General features: G+C 29.7%; 2 protein-coding genes across 4 annotated transcripts in view; one reads left to right on the top strand and one right to left on the bottom strand.

Annotated features, from left to right (window-relative positions):
• Positions 1-199: 199 nt before the first annotated feature.
• The window catches only part of Stam (signal transducing adaptor molecule), a 79,858-nt gene continuing 67,983 nt past the window's right edge, over positions 200-12,074 (bottom strand). For 2 of the 3 annotated variants that reach the window (XM_087151565.1, XM_043045390.3), the window contains exons 10-12: positions 11,015-11,084; positions 10,844-10,931; positions 200-1,342 (exon numbers count right to left, since the gene is read on the bottom strand). In XM_087151565.1, coding sequence (XP_087007691.1) covers positions 1,198-1,342; positions 10,844-10,931; positions 11,015-11,084 — 303 coding nt within the window. In that variant the 3' untranslated portion in view covers positions 200-1,197. Of the gene's footprint in view, positions 1,343-10,817; positions 10,932-11,014; positions 11,085-12,074 lie in introns of all 3 variants that reach the window. The other variant, XM_087151566.1, reaches the window with a different exon arrangement.
• Positions 7,235-11,802, top strand: LOC147803962 (uncharacterized). Its single transcript, XM_087151568.1, has 2 exons — positions 7,235-7,327; positions 8,059-11,802. Exon 2 carries the CDS (start codon positions 8,060-8,062, stop codon positions 9,152-9,154), a length of 1,095 nt encoding a protein of 364 aa, XP_087007694.1. The 5' UTR covers positions 7,235-7,327; position 8,059; the 3' UTR covers positions 9,155-11,802.

The raw sequence follows: 12,074 nt of genomic DNA on the forward strand, positions 1-12,074 counted from the left end.
TGTAGACAGACATCTAAGATAAACTGTTACAGGAAACAGATGAAATGTGGGGTATAGTAACACAAGATCTAAGTTAGGTCTAAGAATTTCAACCTAATTTTGAAAACACTTTGAATAATAATTTAGCAAATTCAGAAGAATATAAATAGCAAGAGGCAGAGCAAAAAAGAGAAAAAATGTAAAAACATAGAGCAAACAATTCAGTTTTAATTTTTATTTATTTTGCAGATACAAATTTTTTTCTAACACTTTTTACATGTCTATTTTACAAATATGTGAGTGCTTACAATCACATAAGAAACAATACAATTCTTCTCTTTTTCTGAGTCACTGTTTTATGTACAACTTATGTTTAAAATCAGAAATTTTCATTTTCAATTTTACCTTATTTCTTTTTTTATTCAATAAAACTTAGAACTGAATATTAGTGTCTACCAACAGAAAACAAAATAATTAGTATCAATAAGACATGAAATATATATCATCTGATAGATACAAAAAAACAAAGGAAAAAATTATGCATCAACGTAAAAAATAAATGAAATCTATAAAATGTAATAAAAACACTCGTACAAAATAAAAAATCTTTTAATGAATTATACAGTTAAAAAGAGCAAATTAAATGCTAAAAAGCGTTATTTATTTCGATCGTAAAATAAGTAATACAGTTGTAGTAAAAAACAAATTATATCAAGCTGCAGCAAATAAATCTTGATGGGTTTTACAATAATTGGCAATAAATTATTTAAACATCATCAAGATTCATTTATCTGAGTTAATAAAACAAATTTTCTTGCTTCAATATTTTAGGCAATGTAATTCTAACTATGGATGGATACAATAATAAATTCTTTCAAATTGCAGCACATAAAAAATGCTATAGGCAAAATATCTACAATACTGTTATGTACAGACTAAAAAGGATTCAATATCCAGGAAAGTAATAAATAGGAAATTTTCATCAGAGATATTGGATGAAGTTTTTGACAAAAACTCCAAAAGCAGGATAAATATAAATATTAGTGATATTTACAACTAAACAGGTTTACAACTTCTCAAATTGAGCATAATATGACCATAAAAATATGCACATTAAATATAAACTATACAAGTACAAATCAAACTGATTACTCATTATTCCTAAGTAGGACACTTATAAATATTGAATAGCACTTAGGAGTACAGTCTTTATGCACTTCATAACATAGGTTGCTGTTGCACAGGCATAGATACAGTATTTGGGGGCATGGAATTTACCATATCACCATAAAAAATTCCACTAGACTCTCTTGTGGGAAGGGTAGCTGAAAAATTGGTAGGAGGAGCGGAGTTTGGTGGAATACTAAAATAAAAATGCCAGCAATTATTTTGTTAGCAAAAAACAAATAATTTTTAACAATGAAAACCTTTACATATCATTAGTATTTTCATAAAATAAACATTCGTTTGTCATTCACCACAAAGCCGATTATGTTAAGAACAATTTTGTTGAATGGTATTGTTTGACTGGTATCCCGTGCATAGATGCAGTATTAGTTTTTACATATTCAAACAGTACGAAAAAAGATTAAGTTTTTATCGTGCTTATAAAATTCTTTAGAGTGTGAAGTAGCAAGACTTATTTTCTTCAACACTATCCATATTTATAATAATTTTTATTATTATATTTTCTGGCAAGGTAACAAAACCTCAATTAACAAAATGTATCAGGATTTAATGTTCAGCAAATATCTTTAATATTGTAAATTAGAATTGAAGTTAAGTCAAAGATTATTCTAACACCATTGCATTTCGTTGAAAACTTGAAGGATTTCTGTTTAACCCATTAAGCGTCAAGTCTCTAATTCTGGGAACCTTTGAGATTTTTTTTTTTTTTTGCCGAGTAATTCACACGCATTTTTTTTATTGACTGTTGAAAGTTTTTGGTTTCATTAGAAATTTTCACAGAAAATTTGAAATGTAAATTGTATGCTTAAAAATTACTTAAATTTAATCAAAACCACTTCTTTTTACTTCCAATGAAAATATTTTCAGGAAAAAAAAATTTAAGTGGAGAAATTTAAAAATATTGAATATACAAAATAATTTTTCTATCTTCATATAATTACAGACAGAATTTAAAAAAAAATTGATTTAGAAAAAAAATTGATTTAGAAAGATTTTACAGTTTATTTAAAGAGACTTGGCATCTTCTGACTAATCCCACCTTCAACACATTTACACAAAGGCAAATATTCATGGATTCTTCTTTGTTATACTAAGTACCCTCTCCTTTGTTGTTGAAGGTCAAATGTTATCAGTTCAGGTGTTGAATTACTCCTTGTGATCCCTCCCATATTCCATTCTGTTACATAGAATGTCTCAAATTGTAGGATTAATTTTTTCCCCTTTAGTATTTTAACCCGATTGTTCGGTAAGTGTGGTTCTTTTTTTTTCCCAAGGAATTTTTAAAAATGCCTCGCAAGTTTTTAACTGTACAGCAGGTATTTGATTATATGGAAACATTAGATTCCGATGAATTCTCTGATGATGATTGTAGTATTACGTGCTTACCACCAGATCCCAGTAAGGTAACTGACGAAGACTTTCAAGAAAATCATTTAGATGACGTTATGTCAGTAGACGTCTGCGGAGAAGTAGAGCTGAATATAAAAAGTGATAAAACACAGAATGTTTCATGGGAAAAAACATCTTTGAAAAAGAGTAAGAGGTCTCTCCCGGAAAAGTATTTTTCAAGCGATGAAGATGATTTGCCCACAATTCAAAATAAGCAAGTAAAACCCAAAAAATTCGCAAAAATGAAATCTGCCTCAGTTACAACAAACGGCACTGGAACGAGAAATCGAAAAGAAAATTCTACAATTAGGACAAAGCTGATAAATTGGATTCAATTCAATCAGAAGAAACACCACTATTAGAAGAAATTAACCCTAAATTAGCAGGGAAAACTCCATATGAACTGTTTAAAATGTACTTTGATTATGATATTTTGAATCTGATAAAAGGGACATTAAGATAAGATAAGCAAAATAATAATTATGCATTTTGAAAATGCATAATTATTGTAGCATCTAAAATATATAATTCTCACTTTCCAGTTCTATTTTTTAACATTTTATTTAGAAACATTTATCAGACTGTTTGTCCTATTAAACATGCTTTCTAGTAATTGATGCAAAAAATATTTAAAAATAATTTTGTGTGTATATTTATGTGTACCAGTGATGAAGATATGTGTTGTATTTCAAATTTTTTTTAAAATTTCATAATTATTTGATCTCAAATTTAAATTTTTTTTTATAAAAAAATTAATTGTTGAAAAACTTCAGGTAGTTATTGCATTATAAAATGAGGATAAATTAATTTAAAAGCATTAATTATTATGAAAGTTATAGAAAATAAATTTCTGTGACTTTTTTGTATATTTGAAATCTATAATTAGACTTGTTGCTACACTTGATAAAAAAAAAGTTTCATCATAAAGGTTAAAATTATACAAACATTTAATAGTTAGGAAGTGTTTCTAATAAAATTGACAAATTTTATTGGAGTTTAAAACATTTTTCTGTCTGTAATATGTAAATGTTTCTTTTAAATGCGTTTTTTTTCACTGTTGCATTTTTTAATAAATATTGCTACGACAAACATGATATTTCAAAATGTATTGTTTATTTTCTCATAAAACTTTATATTATTGTTTTTGATATTGTTTTCTAGAGAATGAACTAAAATAATCTAGGTTTGTTGATTAGAAATCAGATAATGGGGTTTTTTGTGTGTAAACACATTAAAAATATGGTTAAAATTCGCTCCATTTTAATTTATAGAAAAATTAATTTTTTAAGAAACTTTTAGTTCATTCAATAGATAATTGTACCTGAAGTGGATTAAATGTCATAAAATTATTTTATTTTAATTAGATTTTTCAAAATAAGGTTTGTCAATAGCATAAAATTTGTTAAAAAATTTCAAGTTTTCTTTTAAAATTTACTAAAAAAAATTTTTTTTAAACTTTTTTATGATTAATTAGTTGATTAATAACAGAAATGCATCCAAAGAAATAAAACTTTCACAATATTTTATTATATTTCAAAAATTGGTTGTCGAACGTAGTCGGATACCTTCCAACCAGAGTTGGTGGAACTCGTTGGGTGCCCCATCTAAACACGGCCCTGAATAATTTTTGGGAATTGTATGAGGCTGTAAAATTGCAGTTAGAAAACTGTTCCCTAAGATCAAAAACTGATTCTACTGCTGTTTCCCTAGGTCTCTTTAAAGCACTGACTACACCTTCACTGATTTATGCTGCTTTAGAACTAAGTGAAATTGTTTGCTGCTTGCAGAAAGTGTCAATAACACTCCAAGAAAGAACAACAACATTATTTCATGCATATACATGTGTAAGAGTTGTGCAAGAGTCTTTGGAAGATCTCAAAGAAGATACAGCAAAAATTAATGATAAAATGAGCAAATTTAAATTCTCTGACGACAAAAAAAAGAGAAACGAGAATATAAAAGGAAAAGAAAGACATTTTCACCAATTCAGCGATACCATAATTCAACAGCTGCAAGAACGGTTTGTTGATATTGATCAAAGCTTACTTTCTGTAAGGAAACTCCTATCTTTAAAGGAATGGCCCTTGAAACCTTGCCCAAAAGATTTTGGAGAATCTGAAATAAATGCTGTGCTTGATAATTACGCCAGTATCCTCAAAAAATTTGGCATTGAAACATCTGATGTCTTATTTGAGTGGAAAACACTAAAAAAAGCACTTTATTCAAGAAGGGATGAGCCAAACAGTTTAACCTGGAAAGACATTAATGTTCAACATCATATTGGACAGTCCCAAATCTTGGAAGTAATTGACGTGTTATTAAGTTTGCCAAGCACATCATCAGAATGTGAAAGAGGTTTTAGTATAATGAATGAAACCAAGTCTGACTGGCGTAGCTGCTTGTCCACAGAATCATTGAATGATTTGATGAGAATAAATCTTGACAGTCCTAACATTGAATTATTTGATCCTACACCAGCAGTTGCCTTATGGTTAGAAAGTGGTGAAAGGAAAAAAGCTTGTTTCAGAAAATAGCAGACTATATTTTACTTACTTATTTTTTACATGATGCAAATAAATTGTTAATCTAGATAAATTTTATTGATATTTTTCATCAAGTTTTGAAAAAATCTAGGTATTTAATTCAGGGTTTCCTGATTTAAATCAGCTTGATTTTTTTTAAAAAAAAAATCATTCCAAAAAATCTAACGGACCAGTAAAGTTTTGTGATGTAGTAAAATGTTTTAGTTACTGGTCCTATGGACCAGTAATTTTTTTTTTAAATTTCTACCCCTGTTTCCTTATCTGAAAAGATGTCAGATGCCTTTTTAGGAATCTTATTATTTAACAGATACCATTCAATGCTGCAATAAGAGAATTTATACTGGAGCAATGCAGAAGATTGCAATCTGCCCTTTATACAAAATGTCACGAGTAGGCAAAACTTAGAGACATAAAAAAGTACATTCATTTCTGTAATAATGATACAATTGATACCACCGACAAGTTGGCCAAAAATAGATGCTTTGTAAGAAATTGCAACAGTTTGGAACATTTTTTGAATACTTAAGTATTGAAGAGGAAATGATTCCTTATACAGAGACACATTTTGCAAAGAAGTACATGCGAGGAAAACCCATAAAATTTGGTTATAAAGTGTGGGTTCTTGCTTCTTCACAAGGCTATCCTTATAATTTGCCGGTTTATGTGGGAAGAGAAACAACAACTGAATCTAACACACCCCTCGGAACCAGACAAGTTTTAGATTTGATAGAATGTGTAGAAAACTATCGAAGACATAAAGTGTATGTTGACAATTTTTTCAACTCTCTGACATTGCTTGAAGAAATGTGAAAAAGGGAATTCTGTATAACTAGAATGGTGCGAGAACAGACTTTTGTCCTTCGCACGACAGTAGGGATTTAGTGAAAAAAGAAAGAGGAACATCTGTTTGCATTACAACAAAGAATGTTAGTGCTGAAAAATGGAAAGACAATAAAATTGTATGCCCGGCATCAGATTATGAGGAAATGGAACGAATAGGACAGGCAAAACGTTGGTGCCAAGAGTCTGAGAAAATTGATTTGCCTCAGCCTAGATTAGCTGCCTCGTATAATTAGAACATGGGCAGTGTTGATCTTCTTGGCCGATTTCTGAGTACTTATAGACAAAAAATAAAGGGTAAAAAGTGGCGGTGGCCCCTTTTCACCAACACTCTTAACATGGCTGTGGTAGCAGCATGGAGGGTTCATCGCAAGGTGAATGAACAGATGTCACAAATAACATTTCATAGAGATGTAGTCATGTGTTTATTAAACTACGAAAGACAAGAAACTGCGCCGAATGGACTTGGACCACATGGGCAAGTAAACACCATTGATAGAGTGAATCACTTCATTACACAGGCTGGTGAGCAGAAGAGACAGGCTGGTGTGCAAAAAGATCACTCGTTTGTGTAGTGAAAAATGTTAAGTAATGCTTTACAAAAATTTAAACAATAATAAAACAGGTAAAAATATTTATGAACTAATTTGCTTCTTCATTAAAACATGTTTATTTCATATTTAACTTTATTGATCCCATTAAAACAGATTTTGCAATTTTTAACAAAAAGTATACAAGTAATGAAACTAAACATTCAACTTGTAGCGCAGTGTGTAAGTGAGCTATGTTAGTCCCATGCAATGCCAAGTCTCCCATTTTGGGACCCTATTATATCTTTTAACAAAATGAAGTTTTTTAAAAATTTAAAACTCAAATTAGAAATGTTTATTAAACCTTAAACATACGAAAATTCCAATTTTTTCAAAACAGTTTATATAGCGGCGTTTAATGGGTTAGACCCAGCAATTTTATTTTAAACTTTATACATATACATGCAGAGCAGAACTCTGATTCAATGTCACCAATAATGATTTCCTGTTAGGATCTCTAGTTAAAATACCATTCATAGAGAATTTTCGAAAAACAAAATAAGAGGATATAAATTTTTCGTACAGAGAAAATCTTATCCCTTTAAGACTTTAATAACTTGAGATTTTGTCTTAAACTTCACTTTAGATAAGGGGCAATTCCATATAAACAGTGACATGACCATAAAAAATTTTTTTCAATTATTTCTTAATAAATTAAGTGGATAATTAATCTGAACTATTGTAGCAGTTGTGACAACAGCTTCTTTTTTGTTAGAGTTTCTTTTTATCAGGATGGCAACACTTTAAAGTCAGCTATTACAAGATTTTGTTCTACACCACTTCAATTTTCAGCAAAAGGTATGTTGATTTTGTTATTTTATAGCCATGAAAATTTTATTTCTTGATTGTTTCAGATTAATACATTCATAAGCCTTATAAAAATAATAAAATAAATTGTTAGAATCAAAGTAGTTATAACTATTATTCATAAATGATATTAGGGTCTACTACAAGTAGCATGAGTTACTAAAACATAGTTATGTTATCATTGCAAATCTATTAAACTATCAATTACCCTAAAAATAATTTTTTTTTAAATTTTTTATGTGTTTTAATCAAAAACAAATCTTTAAGAGAAGTAGCATCCAGTTTTGTTATGTTTTTTTGTATAAAACTATTGTAGCATGAGTTACCATGTGGTAACTCATACTATATTTAGGAAGTGAATTAAGATGTTATTTGCATAAATATTATATAAAAATTAAGATTTATTGCAATAAGTTAATAAGTATGATAAAGTTAAGTTTGTTCTTCGCATGTTTATTCCATTCTTAATAAGTTGTTTTTATTATTGTCAACTTTTCCTTGCTTTGCTCCCTATCAAAAACAAGTCTAAGTTTAAAACTTTCAGACATTTCGATGTTATTGTTGTAAATAATCCATTAAATGTAAAAGGTATAACACATTGTACAATATATCTAAAAAAAAATATCTATACACCAAAATTTTAATTTAAGGTAAAAGAATAGTGAAATCCTGCTAAGTTAAGCTCCATAAATTAAAACTTATCATATGTCTCTTTCTTACAGAATGGCCTTAACAGCTGCTGAAAAAATGAGAAGGAGAAGACAAAAACTTAAAGATGAAGGAAATTATGCGAAATATAAGGAGAAACACAGAGAGGCAGCTAAAAAAAGCCGCGATAAAAAGAAAAATGAAATTGATCAAATGACTCCAGTGGAAAGAGAAAAGGTGAGAAGACAACAAAGAAAGAGATCCAGAGAAAGTGTTGCAAAATCAAGATTCAACAAAAAGGAAAGGTCATTTAAATCACAACAATACCCATATAAATCACCTTGTTCATTGGGAAAAGCAGTTGCCCGTGCCAAACGGGCATTACCAAAGTCCCCACGTAAAAAGCAGGCAGTAGTGAAACAGCTTATGAAAAATATTGTCCCGAGTCAAGAACGCAATGTTGTAATACAGAATTATATTGGAAAAAATCCTATGAGCAGTGAAACTCTTCAGATAGTTAAAAACTTTTATATAAGAGATGATATCAGTCGACAAGCTCCAGGAATGAAAGATGTAGTAACAGTAAGAAATAGTGATGGTAAAATAAAAGAACAAATTCGGCATTTGTACAATTCTGTTTTGGAGACATTCTCTTTATTCTGTAATGATCATCCCGATATTAAGATTGGCAAGAGTAAGTTTGCTGCATTACGTCCAAAACACGTATTTTTAAGCAGCAAAATGCCTCATAATGTGTGCTTATGCAAACTTCATGAAAATTTTATTTCTGCTATCGAAAGCTTCAAGAAGTATTGCCCAGAATTCCCAGCTTATTCCTCAGGATTTATGAAAGATTTTCTTTGCGAGAATGCTACTGAAAATTGCTGGCAAACTTCTTGTAATAAATGTGAAAAGTTTTTTGAAAATGGTATTGAATCTTGTTTTGCTACATCTACTTCAAATATGGCTGAATGGAACAAGTGGAAAGATTTTGAAGGTAAGTTAACAAAAGTTGTAGAAGAAGGTAGCCTCGAAGATCTTGGAAAATACATAGTTTCAATGAAAAAAGATTTTTTACTTCATTGTTTCATTAAAAATGAACAAGCTCTAGCATATCAGATGCAGAAAGGAGAGGTAGGCTCCCAAAGCACCGATTTTACCACTGCTTAGCTACAAATTGATTTTGCAGAGAATTACACTTGTGTTGCTCAGGATGAAATACAAAGTTTTCATTGGGTACAGCCGCAAGTGAGTCTGTTTACTATTTCGTCGTGGTATAATGGACAGCATCACCCTGCTGTTATTGTATCCAATGATTTAGATCATTCAAAAAGAAGTATAATTCCATATTTAGATAAAATCTTTGAAGATTTCCCAGAAAGTATTATTCTGGTCAATATATGGTCGGATGGCCCTTCATCGCAGTTCAAAAATCGTTTTATTGCAGCTGCAATCCCTATATTGGAAAACAAATTTAGAAAAAGAATTATTTGGAATTTCTTTGCAACATCACACGGCAAGGGCCCGGTTGACGGAATAGGTGGAGCTGTGAAACGCCAAGTTCGAAATTACGTAAAAGCACGCAAAGGCTCTGTTTTCAATGCCTCCGACTTCAAAGCTGCAGCTGAAAGAACTGGATCGGATATAAAAATAATTGAAATGAAGTGCAATGAAATAGAGGAACGAAATCAAAATTTAAATATGTGTTCAATATTTGAGGAAGCACTGCCATTAGAAAGTATAAAAAAAATGCATTGCATTTATGTGAACCAGGAGAAGGTGACGGGTGCTCTGTTAACCAAAAAAATACGTTCCAGTTTAGCAGAACAAAATTTACCAACTAAACCTCCAAAATTAAGCATTAAACTTGGTACTTACCTACTTATTAAATGTTTAGGTAAGAAGCAAATTTTTAGGTATGCTGCTATTTCACAAGATGAAGATGACGGAGAAGTAAAGGTAATGTTTTTAAGAAAGAAAAACATGAATAAAAAAAATTTTCATTTCAGATGAAAATGACATTTCCTATGTGACATTCGAAAACATCATAAAGATTTTACCAGATGCAGTAATAAAACAGAGTGGGAGCCGTTTCTTCTACGAATTTAAGGAAGAAATTGATGTTCTTGAACAACGTTAAATGTTTTAATATTTTTTTTAATTTTCAATAAAATAATGTTTTTTTAAATACTTAATGTTAAATAAATATCAAAATAATATTTTATTTTGTTTCTGTAATCATTTTTAAAAGTTATTCATCTTTAATGTAGCATGAGTTACCAGTACTGTAGCATGAGTTACCTTATACTTGATATATTTTGTCAAATATTTAGTTTTTTTAAACTATTAAAAATAAAACTAGATGCTATTTTGTGATAAGAGTGATACATACAATCCACTCATAAGACTTAAAGTACTTAACATGTAGAATTTTAGCAGAAATACAGGTTTAACTTTTTTTCTCGTAACTGAGTGTCTTTTTTGGTAGCATGAGTTACCAAGCTATTTTAATTAAAATTTCAAAAAGTTAGAGATTCTTAGGATTTTTAATGGTATCATTAAAAAAAACAGAAAAATTGTAATCAACCTAAATTTTGTTGAAAGAAAATAAGTGCAATATTTATTATTGCATCGTATTTCAAAGCTAGATTTCTAAAAATCTGTAGCATGAGTTACTGTGGAATTACCCTAAGACTAAAAATGAGATCTAAAAAAGCAAACATAAAAGAAAAAAAATGGACTATATGTGAACACTGATTTAAGAAAAATTAATAAAATAATTATGAAAAAAAATTTGTTGGCAACTACAAACAAATTTAAAATATATACTAACTTATATTATGAAGCCTAATAATTTACCTGGCATATGGGTTAGAATTGCCATAGAGTACATGAGGATGTGGTGCCGCTTGCATCATTTGTGGTGGCATTGAAGTAGGTATTGCTCCTAGAAGAATAGTAATATATATAGTAATTTGAACAAAAAATTAGAAAAGCAATATACATATATGGATATTTTTTCTTAAATACCTGGAGGCATTGTAGCTGGCTGATAAGCTTCAACAGGATGATATGAGTTTGGTATTGGACCAGAGTAGACCTGAGAGTTAAAAAAAAAAAAAAAAAAAAAAATTATAGAGCTTTTTAATATTTGAAAATTAGAATACTTACATATTTGTTTACAGAACAGTATTTTATAGGAAAATAACCTTATATTATTATAATATTGCCAGTGTAAAGCACAAATAGCTTAAAAGAATTTTCAACACATTAACCATTATAATTTAATTTCAGTGATAACATCAAATTTGTATCAGAACTGTCTTGCCTGAAAGAGTTTAACAAAGTGCAAAGCCTCTATTTGATTTTGGAATTTTTTGGAAGTGCCTACCGTTTGTTTACACCCTCATCACACTGAGAGTAGGAAAAAAACAGGTCTTAGAACTGCAAGTTGGACAACATATAAATTAATATGCAAACATAATCCCACTTAATTTTCCAATTGGAGAAACAGTATAGTATGCTCAAAGTATCATGATTATTTTCATCCTCAACAAAATTCCGGACTGAGCTTTTCGACTCTACTTAATCGATTTATTCACGAGAGCAAACGCTAAATCGACATTGCTCTCTCCGAAGTAGTACTGGTAATTCGGAAAGGCTATGTACTGATTCAGTAGCAAAATTCATTGCCGAAACAATGCAGCCATACAACATTGTTTATCAATATAGTTAAAATACTTAATCCGAAGTACAAATTGACGGGTTGCAAATATTTTTCCAACTCTGCTACCCCCAAGTTGTACAATGATGTAAAAGGGAAAATAAAAAAAGACCAGTCGATCATGAAATCTAGTGAAATTTCGATTCAACAGCGTGCCATATATTGCTATTACAGCACACTATGTAGACAAAAATTGAAACTTAAAATCCCCTTGCCTCAGTTGTGCGCATTTTGATGTAAACCATACATCTGACAATATAAATGAGGTATTAAAAGAACAATTATTAGATCGGGATATAAACATATAAGAGATCAACTGTTGTATGACAGACAATGGCTCAAATATTTTGAAAGCGATTTCTGCAT

Source organism: Parasteatoda tepidariorum, chromosome 9, assembly GCF_982258835.1.
Source record: "Parasteatoda tepidariorum strain Cologne lab strain chromosome 9, Ptep-v5.0, whole genome shotgun sequence".
Taxonomy (NCBI): Eukaryota; Metazoa; Arthropoda; class Arachnida; order Araneae; family Theridiidae; genus Parasteatoda; species Parasteatoda tepidariorum.